Source organism: Anomaloglossus baeobatrachus, chromosome 8 (assembly GCF_048569485.1).
Source record: "Anomaloglossus baeobatrachus isolate aAnoBae1 chromosome 8, aAnoBae1.hap1, whole genome shotgun sequence".
NCBI classification, from domain to species: domain Eukaryota; kingdom Metazoa; phylum Chordata; class Amphibia; order Anura; family Aromobatidae; genus Anomaloglossus; species Anomaloglossus baeobatrachus.
Genome location: NC_134360.1, coordinates 161,537,422 through 161,558,572, shown reverse-complemented (window position 1 = coordinate 161,558,572; position 21,151 = coordinate 161,537,422). Strand labels below are relative to the sequence as shown.

At 48.7% G+C, this 21,151-nt stretch overlaps 1 protein-coding gene across 2 annotated transcripts in view; it reads left to right on the top strand.

Annotated features, from left to right (window-relative positions):
* Window positions 1–21,151, top strand: part of CRB1 (crumbs cell polarity complex component 1) — a 146,006-nt gene that overhangs the window by 106,966 nt on the left and 17,889 nt on the right. Inside the window, exons 11-12 of one of the 2 annotated variants that reach the window (XM_075322188.1) lie at window positions 1,531–1,657; window positions 2,937–3,275. In XM_075322188.1, the coding sequence (XP_075178303.1) occupies window positions 1,531–1,657; window positions 2,937–2,960 (151 nt within the window). In that variant the 3' untranslated portion in view covers window positions 2,961–3,275. Of the gene's footprint in view, window positions 1–1,530; window positions 1,658–2,936; window positions 3,276–21,151 lie in introns of those variants that run through there. The other variant, XM_075322187.1, reaches the window with a different exon arrangement.

The following is a 21,151-nucleotide window of genomic DNA, read 5'->3' as shown; positions in this document are numbered from 1 at the left end:
TGCCTCGTTTTCAAGCGACTAAAAGTAATTGGACAGTTATCTTAAAAGCCCTTTAATGAGCTGCATATGCTATCCCCTCAGTAATCAATCATCAATTATGCAGATAAAAGGTCTGGAGCTGATTCCAGGTGTGGTATTTGCATTTAGAAGCTGTTGCTTTGAACCTACAACATGTGGTCAAAGAATAGAAGAGAAACAGATCATCATTAGTCTTCAAAAAAAGAAGAAATGCATTAGAGAGAGCAAAAATATTAGTGGTGGCCAAATAAACATTTTGTTACATTCTGCAAAAAAAGAGCATACTGGTGAGCTTGGGAACTCAAAATAGCCTAGATGTCTACGAAAAAATCACAGTGGTGGATGGCCACAGAATCCTTGCATGGCAAACAAAAACCCCTTCACAACATCCACCTGAGTGAAGAACACTCTCCAGGAAATAGTTGTTTCAGTATCTAAGTCAACCATAAACAGAAGACTTCATAAGAGGAAATACAGAGGGTTCACCACAAGGTGCAAACCATTAATCAGCCTTAAAAATAGAAAAGCCAGATTAACTGTGCCAAAAAACATCCAAGGAAGCCAGCCTACTTCTGAAAAAGCATTCTGTAGACAGATGAAATTAAGATCAACTAGCACCAAAATGATGGGAAGAAGTAAGTATGGAGAAGGCTTGGAACATCTCATGATCCAAAGCACACCACATCCTCAGTAAAACATGGTGGAGGCAGTGTGATGGCCAGGCATGAATGACAATGGGTAACTAGTGTTTATTGCTGATGTGACTGAAGACAGAAGCAGGTGGATGAATTCTGAAGTGTACAGGGCAATGCTTTCTGTTCAAATTCAACCAAATACAAGAAGGTTAATTGGCTGGTTTACATTACAGATGGACAATGCCCAAAAACATACTGCAAAAGCTACCCAGGAGATTTTCTTTTAAGGCAAAGAAGTGGAATTTTTTGCAATGGCCGAGTCAATTACCTGATTTCAACCCCATTGAGCTGTATTTCCCATGCTTAAGACAAAACGTATGGCAGAGAGACCCACACATAAGGAACAAGTGATATAATCTCTCAGTAAAGGCCCGGCAAAGCATCTTAAAAGAGGAAACCCAGAGTTTGGTAACGCCCAAGGCTTCCAGACTTCAGGCAGTCATTGCCAGCAAAGGCTTCTCTACAAAGTATTAAAAATTAACAATCAAGTAAATTTGTCCTATTACTTTTGAGTCTTAGAAATAATGAGTCTTTGTAGAAGAAAAATGGTTGCAATTCCTAAATGTTTCACAGGATGCTTTTGTTTAACCCCTTAATTAAACCTGAAAGTCTACCCTTCAATTGCATCTCAGTTAAATAGCGGCATCCAGAGCCCAAACTCTCCAAATATTTCTAAACCTAACTATATAACCATGATGATTAAGATGATGATACTTTTTAGTTTTATACCACAGAAGACGTAACTCACATAATATAGGGTTTGTAAGGAGATAGTGATGTGATGAAACTGTAATGATACCCTTTCTTGGCATTTCAGGTGTGAGATTGACATTGACGAGTGTGCATCAAACCCCTGCCTGAATGGGGGCATCTGCCAGAACCTGCCCAACCACTTCCATTGCATTTGTGATATGAATTATGCTGGGGAGATCTGCGAAATTGATGTAAGCGACCTGTCATTCTATGTGTCCATGCTATTGTGGCAAAATCTTTTCCAATTATTGTCCTACTTGATCTTGCGCATGGAGGATGAGCCGGCAGTGGAGTGGGGTGAGCAGGATTATGAGGAATAGCAAGTAGATTATATTTTTCAAACACAGCTAGATGGCACCAAAACCTACACATGAGTAAGGACTTAAACTGTAATATGCTATTTACCAAAGAGCAGCACCTGTGGAACCACGGACGTGCGGGCCGTACCACAATCTAATGCTTTGATAGTGGCATACAAATACACTTTTTTCCATATTTTTCTTAGACATGGAATATAGAGTGCAGAGTGGCCACACAAGTCTAGCTAGCACTGCACTGAATGGGATTGGGTGCCACAGGTCCTTGAATCAGTAGATTTCCCAACAGTTGGATTCCAACTGATCAGCACATCAAATAGATATGGTTTAACTGTCTTTTACGGAACCCTTTTCCATACTACAATGTATTTTAATATGGTGCATTAAACTTTAACTGTCATTTTCCTTAAAGCTTTAAAAAGTAACCGCTGTTTTCCCTTATAAGCTGCAACTACCACCCGCCCTTATATACAGCATTCCAGAATACTGTATATAAAAGCCCAGGCCACGCTGAATAGCATAAAAAACATCTTTATAATACTCAACTGGGGGGGTCCGGTCCAATGAGTATCGCTGCTCTAGAACCAACGCCTCATTCCATCTTACATGAACGCTGTACTCGTTCTGAGGCCCCTGTGAATGACCCATCCTACGTCATCCAGACAGGCCGGGATTGCGGTCCTGCGCAGCCACACTTTGATATGCCCCAGTGAGGACAGATCAAAGTACTGTAATGCGCAGGCGCGAGGCAAGGTCAGAGACCGCCCATCCATGCGCACTACAATGGGGCAGATCAAAGTGAGCATGCACAGGACCGCAATCTCAGCCTGTGTGTATGATGTAGGATGCATCATCCATGGGGACCTCAGAAGAAGGAGGATGCCATTCATGCAAGATGGAGGAGGCTCCGGACCGAGAGCAGCAACACCTATCAGAACGGGTCCTTGGTGGTGGGCACAGCTAATAAGGGAAAAACCTGGTGACAGGTTCCCTTTAATATGTATTTTATAAATCAATAGTACACATGGGAGTGTTGGGTAAGATAGTTGTTGTCTGAACCATCGGCCAAACCAATGTTTGGCCAACAGCTGTCTAATGTGTATGGCGGGCTATCGGAAACACAGAGTTTTACCTGTACTCTATTTTCTGATAGGTTTTTGGGCTATTTGATGAGTGAATAAAGAAGATTTTAATTTGCAGCACTAGAGACTTCTCTATTGACTTGGATATTTCTCAGCACACGGTGTGAGCATTTTTTTCATGCACCCAAAGAAATAAGAATGCTGTCTGAACAACTTTAGTTTAATAGTTTCTAGTGTCTAGGCCTAAATGAAATATGATTCGTTGTACACCATCATTTTCCTGTGATTTATTGAAAATTATTCAACATTGCAATATGGCTAGCTACTGTGTAAACTATCATATATTTTCCTACGTCAGTAAATCTTTAAGATGTCTTCATGGATTATTGTTTTCTTGTCAAAATCTTCTCTTCATCTCATCGTGTTTTCATCACTGTTTGTACTATGTATTGTTTTTGTGTTTTTGTTTCTTCTGCATATTAAAATCTATACTCTTTGTTTCCTTTAATTGTGTGCTGACTTTTTAATCATTTGTTCATTGCCAATTTATTGATCATCATCGTAATCATAATCATCATCATCATTATCGTAATCATCATCGTAATCATCATCATCATTCTTCCAGATTCACCTGTATCTTTATTTCTTTTTCATTACTCTTCCAGAAAAAAAAAAAAAGCTTCTACTTTACATGCATTTTTTAATGTCTTGACAAGATCACTACTTCGGGTCATTCTACAAAAACCTTAAGGCCCTGTGTGCACGCTGCATTTTTTACCGCAGTTTTGCCGCAGTTTTTCTGCGTATTTTGCTGCAGAAAATGTTCATAACCTTGCTGCAGTCCTTCGCCAGCAAAACCTATGGTAAAAAAAATGCTGGGCGCACACTGCGTTTTTTTCACCAACAGGTACCTGCGGTATTTTACCCCTTTGACTGTAATATAATCATGAAATACCGCAGGGAATAACGCAGGTAGCAAACTATGTGCGTTTCATTGCATTTTCCTGCGTTATTCCCGCGCTATTGTGCTTTTTGCAGGACATAACGTTCATTACTACCTTGCGTTTTGCAAGGAAGTGATGTCACTAGGAGAGGAAGAGGAAACAGAGCAGAGAGAAAATACATACATCACACTCACACACAGACACATACATGTATAATGCACAGACACATAGAAAACAGCAACATACGTTCAGAAGGCTGGTATTTGGCCAGATACTGCTCCCCATTTAAAGTCTACGGGGACTAGAATCGGGCGCAAAGGGGTAGAAACAAGCGCTTCATACTTACCGATCACCGGGTGGCTGTCACACTGCTCTGACGGCTTCTCCTGGTTTTGAAAATGCCAGCCATTCATTATTCCATCTCATATTCACTGCTTCCCCCGCACACCAGTGGCTGTGATTGATTGCAGGCAGACACGCCCCACACTGAGTGACAGCTGTCACACTGCAACCAATCACAGACACCGGTGGGTGGGTCTTTATCGTGCAGTAAAACAAATAAATAAATAATTTTAAATAACCGGCGTGTGGTCCCTCCCAATTTTGATACCAGCCAAGATAAAGCCACACGGCTGAGGGCTGGTATTCTCTGGATGGGGATCCCCACGTTATGGTGAGCCCCCCAGCCTAAAAATATCAGCCAGCATCCACCCGGAATTGCCGCATCCATTAGATGCGACAGACCCAGGACTCTACCCGGCTCATCCCGATTGCGTGATCCGGTGGCAATCGGGGTAATAAGGAGTTAATGGCAGCCCATAGCTGCCACCAAGTCCTAGGTTAATCATGGCAGGCGTCTGAGACATCCCCCCATGATTAACCTGTAAGTGAAATTAAATAAACACAAACACCGAAAAATGCTTTATTTGGAATAAAAGATAAAAAAACCCACCCTCTTTCACCCTTTATTAATTGCCAAATACCACTCCAGGTCCGGCGTAATCCTCACGAGGTCCCACGACGCTTGAATACTGCTCCAGCGGCGTCTGTGAGCTAGTACTAGTGTCGCATCGTTCCGTGAACAAGGCTGCAGGGGTAACTCCAGGTCATTTCTCACGGTCGGTGATGTCAATACATTACCGCTCGCGAGAACTTCAGGGCCTCACAAGCGGTAATAGAGTGATGTCACCGAATGGCAGTGACCCTGCGAGAACTCAGACTCAAGGTCCCGCAGGGTCACTGCTGTATGAGAAATACTGTTGGGGGGAACACATACATCAGAAAAAAAAGCTGTAATATCTATCAACCTTTCCATCATCTATCTATCTATCTATCTATCTATCTATATATCTATCTATCCCTCTATCTATCCATCCATTATCTATCTATCTATCTATCTATCTATCTATCCCTATATCTATCCATCCATTATCTATCTATCTGTCTATCTATCTATCCATTATCTATCTATCTATGTATATCTATCTATTCATCCATTATCTATCTATCTATATAAAAGAAGAAAGAAATGACAACACACATTTTTTTTTTCAACGTGCTTTATTGCATTGAAGGCATAAAAAGACAGGTACCAACCTATGGAAAAACCGTGGCAATACCGCGGCAAAGCCACGGCAAGATCGTGGCAAACTGCGGTAAAACCGCATATGGTTTTTGGGTGCAGTTTGCTGCGGTTTTCAGAGTGTGCGGAATTTTCTTAAGAAAACTCCATTTTCTAGTGCGCACAGGGCCTAAGACAGTGCTTGACATAATGGTGGCCACACAAAATATTGACACTTTGGGCACAATTTGGCCATTTTCACTTAAGGGGTGTACTCACTTTTGTTGCCAGAGGTTTAGACATTAATAGCTGTGTATTAAGATATTTAGAGGGCACAGCAAATGTACACTGTTACATAAGCTGTACACTGACTACTTTACATTGTATCAAAAAGTCATATTTACAGTATTGTCCAATGAAAAGATATAAGATATTTTCAAAAATGTGTGGGGTGTGTTCACAATTTTTTTTAAATACAATATATACAGTTGAAACCAGAAGTTAACATACACTATCTAAAAGACACAACTGCATGTTTTTCTTACTATCTGACATGAAATCAGAATAAACCTTTCTAGTTTAAAGGCCAATAAGGAACCCAAATTATTTATATTTGACAAATGCCAGACTGAGAGAGAGAGTGAGAGGCATTTTTATTACTTTCTGCAAAGTCAAAAGTTTACATACATATCATTAGTGTTTGGTCCCATTGGCCTTAAACTGTATGACTTGGGTCAAACGTTTTGGATCTCCTTCCACAAGCTTCTAATAGTTGGTAGGAATTTGGGCTTATTCCTCCTGACAGAACTGGTGCAACTGAGCTATGTTTGTAGGTCGCCTTGCTCTCACCGGCCTTTTCAACTTGCTCTTAAATGTTCAATAGGATTAAGATCAGGGTTTTGTGATGGCCACTCCAAAACATTGATTTTGTTATCCTTAAGCCACTTTGTAACCAGTTTGCCAGTATGCTTTGGGTCATTGTCCATTTGGAAGACCCATTTCCGCCCAAGCTTTAAGTTCCTGGCTGATGTCTTAAGATGTTGCTTCAGCATTGACACATACTCTTCTTTCATTATGATGCCATCTATTTTTCAAAGTGCTCCAGTCCCTGCAGCAAAACAACCCCACAAAATGATGCTGCCACCCCCATGTTTCACAGTTGGGTTTTCTTCCATACGTAATAATGATCATTATGGCCAAACAGTTCAATTTTAGTTTTCTCAGACCACAGGACATGTCTTTAAAAATTAAGGTCTTTATTCCTGTGCGCATTTTCAAATATCAATCTAGGGTTTTTATGTTTCTTTTGGAGTAATGGCCTTTCAACCCATATTGATACAGTACTCATTGCACTGTGGATAATGACACAATCCTACTAGCTTCCGCCAGCATCTTCACAAGGGCTTTTGCTTTTGTTCTTGGGTTGATATGCTCATGTCTGACCAAAGCACGTTAATCTCTGGTACACAAAACCCATCTACTTTCTGAGAAATATGATGGCTCGACATTCCCATCTTGTTTGTACTTGCCTATAATTGGTTGTACAAATTAATGAGGCCCCTTCAGGCATCTGGAGATTGCACCCAAGGATTAACCAGACTTGTGCAAGTCCAGAATTCTCTTCCTGAGATCTTGGCTGATTCCTTTTGACTTTCCCATGATGCTACACAAAGAAGCAGTGTGTTTCAGGTGTGCATTAAAATACATCCACAGGTGTGTCACTAATTAACTCAGATGTTGCCAATAATAATCAGAAAAATAATCAGAACCTTCCAAAGACATCACATCATCATATGGGCTGTCCCATATTGTTTAAAGACATAGTACTCTTAGGGGTACTTTGCACACTACGACATCGCAAGCCGATTGTAGCGATGCCGAGCGCGATATTCCCCTTCCCCGTCGCACATGCGATCTCTTGTGATAGCTGCCGTAGCGAACATTATCGCTGCGGCAGCTTCACATGCACTTACCTGCCCTGCAACGTCGCTCTGGCCAGCGAACCGCCTCCTTCCTAAGGGGGCGGGTCGTGCGGTGTCACAGCGACGTCACACGGCAGGCGGCCAATAGAAGCAGAGGGGCGGAGATGAGCGGGACGTAAACATCCCGCCCACCTCCTTCCTTCCTCATTGCAGCCAGGATGCAGGTAATTAGATGTTCCTCGCTCCTGCGGCTTCATATACAGCGATGTGTGCTGCCTCAGGAACGAGGAACAACATCGTACCTGTCGCTGCAGCGACATTATGGAAATGCCCGACACTGCACCGATCATACAATTTCGACACTTTTGCGCTCATTAACTGTATTAAAAACGATTCACATACTCCGATGTCGACAACGACGCCGGATGTACGTCACTATCGATTTGACCCCACCGACATCGCAGCTGCGATTTCGTAGTTTGCAAAGTACCCCTTACTGTATGTAAACTTTTTACTTTGCAAAAAGTAATAAAAATGCCTTAAGGCCCTGTCACACGCTACGATATATCTAGCGATATGTCGTCGGGGTCATGAAATTTGTGACGCACATCCGGCATCGTTAGAGATGTCGTAGCCGGTGATACGTCCAAACGACTGTTAACGAGCAAAAATACTCACCTTATCATTGCTCGTTGACACGTTCATTTTCATAATGTCGTTCCTCCTTCTGTGCGCCGGTTGTTCGTCGTTGCCGAGGCAGCACACATCGCTACGTGTGAGACCCCGGGAACGACGAACACAGCTTACCTGCGTCCCGCCGGCAATGGGGAAGGAAGACAGTGGGCGGGATGTTCCGGCCGCTCATCTCCACCCCTCCGCTTTTATTGGGCGGCTTCTGTGTGATGTCGCTGTGACACCGAATATCCCTCCCACTTCAGGAAGAGGATGTTCGCCGCCCACAGCGACGTCATTAGGGAGGTAAGTACGTGTGATGGGGGTTAACGACATTGTGCGCCACGAACAATGAATTGCCCGTGACGCACAACCGACGGGGTCGGGTGTGATCGCTTATACGATCACACGATATATCGGAGCGTGTGACGGGGCCTTTAGAACATTCTCTCTTTCTCATTATTCTGGCATTTGGCAAATATAAATAATTTTGGTTCCTAATTGACCTAAAACAGGAAAGGTTTATTCTGATTTCATGTCAGATACTGAGAAAAACATGTATATGAGTCTTTTAAGATAGTGTATGTAAACGTCTGGTTTCAACTGTACATAACTAGTGTACATGTCTTGTCTTAAACTATATATTAGATATAATAAATATCTTAATTTTTGGTTCTTGCGTACAGCCATATTAAATGGATTAATAATACAATGCACATAACCTGCAAAGTGCATATATTGTAAGTTTTTATATCTATCTTTTAAAGGGGTCGGTCACTGTATCTTCATATATAAATATTATATGTAGTCCATCTTTGAAAGCTCCCATCAGCTTGTTGGCGCAGCCTTCTTCCCAGACTGCACACAGCTCCTGTTTTCAAAATGACAGTTGATGTAGGAAGATGTGACCAAAGATGTAGATCATATTCCAGTAGAGAAGTGCAAATCTTTCAAAATTCATTTTGGATAGATTCGTTGTACAACCATTGGGGATACCTGGACCTTTTCTTCCTTTTCCCCTGGGCCTCCTGATAATCCGTTGTGGGCGGGGAAACGCGCTGAGGCCGTGCATATCCGCACCGACAATAAAGGGAAGTGTATATGCATAGCAGAATTGCATTTGGTGATTGTTTATTATTATTATTATTATTATTATTATTATTATTATTATTATGCACAATTTGCTAAATCCTGCTTTTGATTGAGGACTTCATCATGCCCTGCCCCCCTTTTATTCTTTGTCTGTTCAGTAAATAAAAATCGGAAGGGCTTGGTGTATGAGGTAGTGCACAGGACAGCTTATTGTATAATCAATCTATGTCGCATTTAGGGTGTAAGTGTGACACCCTGGCCTATCAGGTCGTCACAGGCTATTGCGCAATTTTCCTTTCCGTGCAGTACTCATCTCCTCCTTGGTTCCAGGTGCCACCCAGTGATGTTGCTAAGACCAGCATGCAAATCCCACACACACACACACACACACACACACACCAGTGGGTAGGTCCAGTGAGGAAAGGGCCGCCCACCGAATGGTTAAGCAGACTGGGTGGGAGGTGACTAGTCAGTCGTCGGCAGGGAAGCAAGGAGAGTGGTAGCTCTCAAGTAGCTCTCAGGGGGAGAGCAATCTGGGGAGTTGGAGCTCCCAGAACTGCGTGAGAGAGCAGCCCTCAGAGAGTGAGGGGCTGAGGGTAGAGGCTCCCAGAGGGTCGGAATAGACTGGAACACACCAGGAAATATCACAGGGAACGGTCCCCTCAGCGACAGCGGTACTGCAGGATGTTTGGTTTAATCACAGTCTGTGTGGTTACTGACCTACCAAATCAGCACAGCCTCATCCAGCACCACGACTACCAACTGTGAGTTTCTCTGCTCCCTGTCTCCCAGGCCTACAGCCCACGGCTCCCCCTTCCATCACAGAGTCTCAGAGCATTCCCCCTACCCGTGGAGGGGTTAAACACTTGGCTGCCCACACCATCGCCACCGGGTACTTCCAGCCACAGCGGTGGTACTTCATCCTTACCTCACACCACGTGTGGCATTACGAACTGTCTATACCATTCCCTGTACATAATCCCCTTTTAAATTCGAGTGTCTGTGTGACCCCCCTGGGTCCGGAGACCCCTCGAGCCACCGCGGTTCCGGATCCGAGCGGCTCGGCCGCTGACACGGGGGCAGTACACCTCAAAAAACCTGGCGTCAAGAACAGGATACGAGCAGGACCCACTTACCTGGGTGACGTGCACCTTGAAAACAGAAAAACGCGAGTCAAGAGTCCTTTTCCTGACAATTCCGCCATTTTCCACCATCTTTTCGCGCCAAAATGCTGTCTTGCCTGAGAAAGCGCGCGAATCCTAAGCCACACCCTTCATCTTGCGTGTGAGGCCGGAACGAAGTTTTCAGAGGGTCACAGCGCGAGAAAGAATGCTGAGAAAAGACCGAGGGGGCGTGCCGGAATGTAACAACAGCGGAGGAGAAGCAGGGATGCCAGGACTCTGCCATAACGTTCCTGGACAACGCAGAGTCAAGATGGCAGAAAGGCGCAGCTGTTCAGCCGAGACACCCGGAGCAGCTCCGCAGATGGAGACGCGGAGGATGGCCGTGGCAGTGCAAACCAGTGAAACTGAAGTTCCACGGGAGGAGCGGGTAAGCGGTTACCCAGTCCCAGATGATTTCCTTAATCCGACTGATGCGGTTGTGGGATCTGAGCCGCCCCCGCTCCAGGCCAGCACTCAGTCGCTGTCGCCTCCATCCTCCGCTGCGACTGACCCTGAGGCGCTGCCCGCACTATCGGCAGCGGATATCGCAATTCTCGAAGAAGATGAGCAGTCTGAAGCATCTGTAAAGTAATTGGGCCCAAGGTCCCAGGAATATTATCAATCAATAATTAGTTCAGTTATTCCAAATATACACATTTTTATTAGAATGTAAGAAAATATACCACCAACGTGCAAATAGGTACAGATAAAATGACCAAACCGGTCGCTTACATATAGAAAAAAAGACACACATGTACAATAAACATTTACACTTGTCCAAAGAGAGGGTTCACATCAAAGGGATAAAGTAGGAGCCCGAACTTATCTTTGGGACCACAAATAATGGTTCAGGCAGCGCCACCCCCTTGGGGTGGAGATAATCTCTTTATGAATGAAGTTGACGGCTCACTATCATCAATAACAAGGGATTATTTGGAGAGCACCTCTACATTTCTCTTTGGATGTATATGGACTGAATCTTCCCTCCATACTATGTGGCGCTGCCTGAACCATTATTTGTGGTCCCAAAGATAAGTTCGGGCTCCTACTTTATCCCTTTGATGTGAACCCTCACTTTGGACAAGTGTATATGTTTATTGTACATGTGTGTCTTTTTTTCTATATGTAAGTGACCGGTTTGGTCATTTTACCTGTACCTATTTGCACGTTGGTGGTGTATTTTCTTACATTCTAATAAAAATTTGTATATTTGGAATAACTGAACTAATTATTGCAGTCTGAAGCATCTGACCAAATTGACCCGGTTACTGTGGACTCGGAGCCGGAAGCAATGGAAGAAGGTGATTCAGGTTCCAGTACCCCAGAAGCAGCATGGGTACTTGTCACGGCCGGGCGGTCGGGCAGACCCAGGAGGTGGATCCACTGGACCGAACTCTCTGAGATGGTGGTAGGGAGTCCGGCAGCTGAAGCACTGATGGGCAGTAGAACAGTCCGTGCAAGTGAAGGCAGCGGAGGAGTCCCAGGGACCACGGAGTCACAGAAGGTGGTCTTGGTGACGTAGCTCAGGTTCGGAGGCCGAGGTGATATCAGGCGGGGTCCGGAACCTCTGGAGCAAGATGACGGGTCACCGCAGGGATCCGGGATGGTACGGACTGTCAGATGGCAGACGGACAGCGTGCGGGGATCAGGACACGGCAGACTGGATGGCGAGGCAGGTACGGCTCTACAAAGACAGATAGGTGAGTACAGGCACATAAACACCAAGAGACCTGACTCCTAGCTCAGGGAACACGAAGATCAGGCCCCGCCCCCTTGGACAATGACCCCCTATATACCCTGTACCTGTGCAACCTCATTTCCTGTTAATGGACGCTGGCCCTTTAAGAAAGGGTCAGTGACCGCGCGCGCGCCCTAATGCGCATGCGCGCCGCCCGGGTGCCAGAAGCCAGGGAAGGAGGCTGCGAGGAGGACGCAGGGGAGCCGGCCAGGTCCAGGGAAGCTGTCGGGCGCCGGGATCGGGGGCCCGGAGCCCTGGGACGGACGGAATCCGGTGACTGGGGAGCGGAGAGCGTGGCAGGTGAGCCGGGGAACGGGGGTGAGGACCCGGGGAGCGTGACAGTACCCCCCCCCCCCACGCCCCCCTCCCCGCAACCGGGACATGAAGGCATGGATAAGAGGAGTGCCCACGTTCTCCCTGGGCTCCCAAGACCTATCCTCAGGACCATACCCTTCCCAGTCCACCAGGAAGAACTGTCGACCTCGTACGGTCTTCATGGCCACGATATCCCTTACCGCATAGATGTCATCATCGGCAATAGGAGGAGGGGCCGGACTGGCAGCAGCGGAGAAGGGACCAAGGACAACCGGCTTGAGCAGAGAGACGTGGAAGGAGTTGGGTATCCTCATCGTGGCCGGGAGCTGTAGCTTGTAGGATACCTCATTGATCTTGCTGAGGACCTTAAACGGCCCGATGTAGCGAGGACCCAGCTTGTAGGAAGGTATCTTCAATCGGATGTACTGGGAAGCAAGCCAGACCAGGTCACCAGGAGAGAAACACGGAGGATCCAGACGTCTCTTGTCAGCGTGTTTCTTCATCCGCTGGGAAGCGCGCCCAAGGGACGCTTTGACAGAGTCTCAAATGGTAGCAAAGTCACGAACTGCAGTATCAGCAGCCGGGACATCCGATGAAGGGGATATAGGCAATGGGACGGCGGGCTGGAGTCCGTAAACAACATGGAAGGGAGATTCGGAGGATGACTCACTGACGTGGTGGTTATGGGAGAATTCAGCCCAAGGCAGAAGCGAGGACCAGTCGTCGTGATGGGCGTTGACATAGTGACGTAGGTATGAGGTCACGATTTGATTGACCCTCTCCACTTGGCCGTTAGACTGAGGATGGTAAGAAGAAGAAAAGTCCAGAGTCACTCCCAGATGTTTGCATAGAGCCCTCCAGAAGCGGGAGGTGAACTGAGTTCCTCTGTCGGACACTATGTGGGATGGAAAGCCATGCAAGCGGAAGATGTGCTGTATATAGGCTTCCGCGAGTTCCTGAGCAGAGGGCAGTCCGGCCATAGGAACGAAGTGGGCCATTTTGGAGAATCGATCAACCACGACCCATATGACTGTGTGCCCGGAGGATAATGGCAAGTCCGTAATAAAGTCCATTGCTATGTGTTGCCACGGGACTGAGGGTATCGGTAAAGGCAGAAGACGGCCATGGGGCAAGTGTTTGGGCGTCTTGTTCCTGGCACAGGAGGAGCAGGCAGAGACAAAAGCAGCGACGTCCGTGCGAAGGGATGGCCACCAGTAATGGCGTACAATCGCACCCCATGTTCTCCTCTGACCAGCATGCCCGGCTGTTTTTGAGGCATGACCCCAGTGTAACACTTTTTGCCTGTCGGTATCGGAGACATAGGTCTTCCCGGGCGGTATCTGGGCTAGGGTAACAGGGGCCACCGGAATGATGTTGCTAGGACAGATGATGGGTTGGGTAGTCTCTTCCTCCTGCTCCATGGGCATGAAAGACCTGGACAAGGCATCAGCGCGTACATTCTTGTCCGCGGGTCGGAAGTGAAGCTGAAAGTCGAACCTGGCAAAGAATAAGGACCACCTGGCTTGCCGTGGGTTCAGTCGCTGAGCGGACCGCAGGTATTCTAGGTTCTTGTGGTCCGTGTAGATGATCACGGGATACACTGCACCTTCCAGGAGGTAGCGCCATTCCTCCAGTGCCAGTTTGACTGCCAAGAGCTCTCGGTCCCCGATGGTATAGTTGCGTTCAGGCGCTGAGAAGCCCTTGGAGAAGAATCCGCAAGTCACCATCTTCCCGGAGGAGGACTTCTGCATGAGCACTGCTCCGGCTCCTGAGGAGGAGGCATCCACCTCCAAGGTGAACTGGCGGTTCAACTCCGGACGGTGAAGTACAGGCGAGGAAGCAAAAGCCCGCTTCAAAGAGCCAAACGCGGCGTCGGCCGCAGGCGACCAGTCCTTTGGATTTGCCTCTTTCTTAGTCAAAGCGGAAAGTGGAGCAGTCAGAGCAGAGAAGTGAGGGACGAATTGGCGGTAGTAGTTGGCGAATCCCAGGAAGCGTTGGATTGCCTTCAGTCCAGAAGGGGGAGGCCAGTTGAGAATGGCGGAGACCTTCTTGGGATCCATCTGCAGTCCAGTCTCAGAGATGATGTACCCCAGAAAGGGGAGAGAAGACTGCTCAAAGACACACTTCTCATACTTTGCGTACAGACGGTTCTCTCTTAGTCGTCGTAGAACCAGCTGTACGTGCTCTCTGTGGGTTGGGAGGTCCGGAGAGAAGACAAGGATGTCATCTAGATATACTACCACACAGGTGTAGAGGAGGTCTCGGAACACGTCGTTCACCAGTTCTTGGAAGACGGCAGGGGCGTTACACAGGCCGAAGGGCATCACGCAGTACTCATAATGTCCATCGCGCGTATTAAACGCGGTCTTCCATTCGTCACCAGAGCGGATGCGCACCAGATTGTAAGCACCCCGAAGATCCAGCTTGGTGAACAGACGAGCTCCTCTAAGCCGGTCAAACAATTCGGGGATGAGCGGCAGAGGGTACTTGTTCTTAACAGTGATCTGATTCAGACCCCGGTAGTCGATGCAGGGACGTAAATCGCCCTCTTTTTTCTTGACAAAGAAGAAACCTGCTCCAGCAGGAGAGGAGGATCTCCGAATGAATCCCCTAGCCAGGCTCTCTGAGATGTAAGTCGACATAGCCCTTGTTTCGGCTGGAGATAAAGGATATATCCGTCCTCGTGGTGGCGTTGTTCCAGGGAGCAGGTCGATGGCACAATCGTAGGGGCGATGTGGCGGCAGTACCTCGGATTCTTTTTTATCAAAGACATCAGCAAAGGACCAATAAGCCGAGGGCAGCCCCGGTAGGTTCTCAGGAACCGGAGGTCGTCGGATGGGTTGTGTGGATTTTAGGCATCTCTCATGACACGAAGCACCCCAGCGGGTGATTTCGCCAGTGCCCCAGCTGACTGATGGTTCGTGAGTCCGTAACCATGGAAGGCCCAGCAGGATCTGATGGGACATGTGCGGAAGGACGTAGAAGGCGATGTTCTCGGTGTGAAGAGCACCGATGCGCAGTTCAACCGGCCTGGTGGTCCAGGAGATGGTGTCAGAAAGGGGTCTCCCATCCACAGAGGCAATCACCAGGGGCTTGTTGAGTGGGATAACAGGCACCTGGTATTTGTCCACGGTGGCTTGCTGGATGAAATTGCCTGCTGCCCCGGAATCAAGATAGGCCTCAGCCGTGAACCGCGTCTCTCCCGTTGTCACTTGCACGGTCCATGTGACCGGATCAGAGAGAGTCCCAGCACCTAGGGTGGCCTCTCCTACCAACCCTAGGCTTTGGAGTTTCCCGGCCTTTCCGGACAGGAACGGAGGAGGTGTGTGCCCTCACCGCAGTAAAAGCAGAGACCCTGGGCAAGCCGCTCAGCTCTACGTTGTGCAGACTGACGCACTCGGTCAATCTGCATGGGCTCGTGGACGGGACTCCCAGCTGTTGATGACTGAGGTACGGAGGGCTTCTGAGGAGGAGATGAATGCCGTAACGGGCGTCTCTCACGAGATAGCTCTTTGGAGCGCTCCTGAAAACGTATGTCCACACGAGTTGCTAGGGCAATCAGGGCATCTAGGGTGGAGGGCACGTCCCGACCCGCCAACTCATCCTTGATGCGACTCGAGAGTCCCTCCCAGAAGGCGGCTGTTAGGGCCTCATTATTCCACCCGAGTTCTGAAGCCAAAGTGCGAAAACGGATGGCGTATTGGCCCACCGTCAGTGTTCCTTGACGTAGGCGGAGGAGTGATGAAGCAGAGGCAGAAGCGCGTCCCGGCTCGTCAAAGGTGCTGCGGAATGCCTGCAGGAACTGTTGAAGATCCTTGGTCATGGGGTCCTCCTTCTCCCACAAGGGGTTCATCCACGCCAGCGCCTCGCCCTCTAGGTGGGACATTATAAAGGCGACCTTGGCTTGGTCGGAGGCGAACAGATGTGGCAGCTGCGTGAAATGAAGGGAACATTGATTTATGAAGCCCCTGCAGGTCTTGGGATCTCCAGCATAACGAGGAGGTGACGCCAAACGGAGTCGGGAAGCATCTGACGAGGTTGCCACTGGTGCGGGGGCCATGGCTTGCCTGGCGGGGGACCTGGGTGCCGCAGGCGTCATTGATGCTTGTAATGTGTACAGGCGGGTGTCCACGGAGGTCATGAATTGCAGCATGCGGGTCTGGACTTCACGCTGGCGTTGGAGTTCCTCTTGCAGAGCCATGAGTGCTGCAGCGGGATCCATGGCCTGATCTTACTGTCACGGCCGGGCGGTCGGGCAGACCCAGGAGGTGGATCCACTGGACCGAACTCTCTGAGATGGTGGTAGGGAGTCCGGCAGCTGAAGCACTGATGGGCAGTAGAACAGTCCGTGCAAGTGAAGGCAGCGGAGGAGTCCCAGGGACCACGGAGTCACAGAAGGTGGTCTTGGTGACGTAGCTCAGGTTCGGAGGCCGAGGTGATATCAGGCGGGGTCCGGAACCTCTGGAGCAAGATGACGGGTCACCGCAGGGATCCGGGATGGTACGGACTGTCAGATGGCAGACGGACAGCGTGCGGGGATCAGGACACGGCAGACTGGATGGCGAGGCAGGTACGGCTCTACAAAGACAGATAGGTGAGTACAGGCACATAAACACCAAGAGACCTGACTCCTAGCTCAGGGAACACGAAGATCAGGCCCCGCCCCCTTGGACAATGACCCCCTATATACCCTGTACCTGTGCAACCTCATTTCCTGTTAATGGACGCTGGCCCTTTAAGAAAGGGTCAGTGACCGCGCGCGCGCCCTAATGCGCATGCGCGCCGCCCGGGTGCCAGAAGCCAGGGAAGGAGGCTGCGAGGAGGACGCAGGGGAGCCGGCCAGGTCCAGGGAAGCTGTCGGGCGCCGGGATCGGGGGCCCGGAGCCCTGGGACGGACGGAATCCGGTGACTGGGGAGCGGAGAGCGTGGCAGGTGAGCCGGGGAACGGGGGTGAGGACCCGGGGAGCGTGACAGTACTACATTATGGAGGATACGGCCGCAGGATGATACTGTTGTCATGGACACAGTTGGCATTGGAGATCATAGAAATGGAAACAGAGTCTACTTCAGATGAGGAGATCTCAATTGATGCAACGGAAGAGGTGCTTATCTGCCGTCGCTGTGGTTTACCAGAGCACTTTGCAAGAGTGTGCCCAGAAGGTAACCAGCATTAAAAAGGGGACCGGAACCTGTAAGCTTCAAAGTTTTAAATAGACTGCGCCCTCCTTGTTGAACCTTTCTCCCACCCTTTGTTCTAGGGAAAAGGCCATCAGGTCCTTGTGTGGTGCATTACTGGTAGACGGCACCAGGGGGCCCCAATGGGGCGGCGCAAGGGGCAACGGCTACCAGGTTGCTCAGGACTGTTATCAGAGTCGTCTGTTACAAAACCCGGGATCTAAGCCTGGTCACGGACCCACAATAGGTATGCAGAGGGTCAGGTTGTTTGGGTGGCGGGTTAAAGTCATCTGGGACATTGGGAGTGTGGACTCTGAGTCTTTTTGCAGTGTTTGCGAAGTGTGCCTTCCCTGCGAGGGATGGAAACTGTTTATACCATGTTATCCCTTTATTTCTCCTTACAGGAGCAGTTTTAAATAAAACCTGATGTGTCCTGTAGCTCGGAGACGAGCTACGTTTAACCAAGGAGGAATGTGATGCCCTGGCCTATCAGGTCGTCACAGGGTATTGTGCAATTTTCCTTTCCGTGCAGTACCCATCTCCTCCTTGGTTCCAGGTGCCACCCAGTGATGTTGCTAAGACCAGCATGCAAATCCCACACACACACACACACACACCAGTGGGTAGGTCCAGTGAGGAAAGGGCCGCCCACCGAAGGGTTAAGCAGACTGGGTGGGAAGTGACTAGTCAGTCGTCGGCAGGGGAGCAAGGAGAGTAGTGGCTCTCAAGTAGCTCTTAGGGGGAGAGCAGGCTGGGGAGTTGGAGCTCCCAGAACTGTGTGAGAGAGCAGCCCTCAGAGAGTGAGGGGCTGAGGGTAGAGGCTCCCAGAGGGTCGGAATAGACTGGAACACACCAGGAAACATCACAGGGAACGGTCACCGGGACCTTCTCCCCCTCAGCGGCAGCGGCACTGCAGGACGTTTGGTTTAATCACAGTCTGTGTGTTAACTGACCTTCCAAATCAGCACAGCCTCATCCAGCACCATGACTACTAACTGTGAGTTTCTCTGCTCCCTGTCTCCCAGGCCTACAGCCCACGGCTCCCCCTTCCATCACAGAGTCCCGGGCCATTCCCCCTACCCGTGAAGGGGTTAAACACCTGGCTGCCCATGCCATCGCCACTGGGTACTCCCAGCCGCAGCAGTGGTACTTCACCCTTACCACACACCACGGGTGGCGCGTCACGAACTGTCTATACCATCCCCTGTACATAATCCCCCTTTAAATTTGAGTGTCCGTGCGCCCCCCCCCCGGGTCCGGAGACCCCTTGAGCCACGAGGTTCTGGACCCGAATGGCTCGGCCGCTGACACGGGGGCGGTACATAAGGGTTGAGAGAATCCTTTATTTTTTTTTCCTCCCCCCCTTTGCCCTTTGTGGCTCTTGGGACTTAGTGCACTATTCCATACTTTATATAGGGCTACACCAGGGCGAAATAGGGTGAGTTGACATGGAACGGGGGCGCCAAGCTAAGTTAGGGTGTCATACCCTCCGTTGTAAGGTTGGAGCAAGCCCTAGGGTATTGTGACGCCCAGAGTTATGTGGTACTCGGTCCCGGGCAGTGAATTTCTGAGGAATGTAACTTTGGTGGCCGTTGCCCAGTTCCGTCCCCTGGGGCCTTTTTGAAAAGGGGAATATTTACAGGGGATTAGAATAGTGTTCACACGTGACGCCTCTTGCGGTGTTGCGGCTATGCAGACGAAGCTGCCGCTGCACAGTGTCCACTACTGGGGCTAGTGTTAATGGCAGCCTGGATGTTAGGCCCTCTACAAGCAGGGCCGGGCCCTAGAGGTTAGGTGAAGTGACGGGCGCCGGAAGAAGGTAGTCCACACAAGGGGTTTAGTGCAACTGGTTCTTTACTTACTTTCTGGTGGTAACCGGTCACCCAAGGTCAGCTGGTTTCGCCTTCAGGTCCCCTTTGTCCCAGTGCCAGTGTAGTAATCTGGTGCCTTCTTCCTCTGCACCTGTCTCTGGTTGGTGGGTTCCTGTGGCGTAGAGCAACTGGGGGTCCCCATCTAGTGGTTTTTCCACTGCAGTCCGTATCATGGTAGCGTGAACCCTGTTCACTTCAAGTCAGTGCATTTCCTCACGTCTACCTTCTCTCTCCTCTGACTGTATATCCATTCTCTGCCCCTCCCACCTGGTCAACTAGTGGACTGGACTGGCTCCACCCCTAGACGGCCATCCATTGGTCCGACCCTAGCCTTGTACCATTCTATGGGGGATTGATGGGGAAAAAGCGGGATTTTGTGGAGTGTTTGTGTGTGACCGGCACTGGTCTTCTGGGGCCCTAAGGGGTAGGCCCTGCATCCTGGTGAGGATGCAGAACCTTGTAGCTCCCTGATGGCTTCAGGAGCGCTACAGTATCAATAGGGCTACCTTTGTCCACAGCCCCAATCAGGGGTCTGTGTTTGTTTATTTTGCGTCTACTACCACCCACTGTTTATTATATCCTTAGCCCTGCCTGTAGTCTCTGTATATCTTTACCCTCTTGGATGGGTTACTGTTTGCTATGGGGTTTTGTCTACTTGGGTTGTTTTAATTGATAATAATAAACTTAGGATTTTAAGGGATTTTTCTGAATTTTCTGTTAACCCCATTTATGTAATCCCGTATACATTGTACTTGTTGGAATTGATTTTACTCTGGCTATGATCCCCAGCTGCATCTTGAAACAGAGCGTGTCAGCATTTTGGAGATATATACCTCGCTACAATCATGCAGCCAACCCACGATTCAGCCTGCTCGAGGTCTGGGAAGCATGAATGACCCAACATGTTCCCATTAAACACATAATAAATAGGCCTAAAATTAGATGCAATAATCTGTACCAAAATATTTTCAAATTTGTTCCTTTTTCCTCAAAAGTCGAGGATATGTCACAATGTACACCTGCCCTATTTTGAAAAATAAATTGCTGAATAATTGCAATAATAGATTTCATTACTTAATATATCCTTTTTTTTATTTGTTTTCACATTCATGGCCATTGAGGAAGGATTCTCCAGTCGTGATGTCTGTGTTACCCCACCATTAACCACCTGTAAATAATACACGGACTGCATGCGACTTGGTTCAAATTGGCCACAGCAGCCTTTATTACAGATTATTTACATTCTAACACAAGGGGGCGCCGTCCAACGGGCGACCCCAACAAATAACAATAGGTAACACAGTAGTACCAATACAGTATATATAACCCTGGGTAGGCCCAGTCCAGGAACCACTTCTTGCCCCAATATCCCTGGCCACAACACACCAACCCAGAGGTGAGGTATTAATCACCCACGGATTAATACCCCCAAATTTTGCAACATCCTGGAACCCGGTGCCACCATACCAAGACAGTGTCTCTCGGTCCAGTTACCATTCCCTTCAAACCGCCTCTGGATCAGACCTACCCCCCGCTGCTGTCACAAAAGAAATCAACCCAACCGGATATTCCCACTTCACAACAAACAACGACAAGACACCTCTGTCTCAGCACTCACCCATCTCACCACATATCTTTTGCTCCCCTTTTTTTTTTTTTTTTTATATCCACCACATTGTACTCAAGCACTAGGGAGGGTGGGCGGGGATCAGTCTTCGTCTGGAAGTCGCAAGAGAAGGTATGACAAACCCCTTCTCTTATCAACCTTCATATATTCCCCTTCTTCCTCCTAGGGCTCCTCCTTCCCACCAATCCCATCCTTCTGCCTCCTAC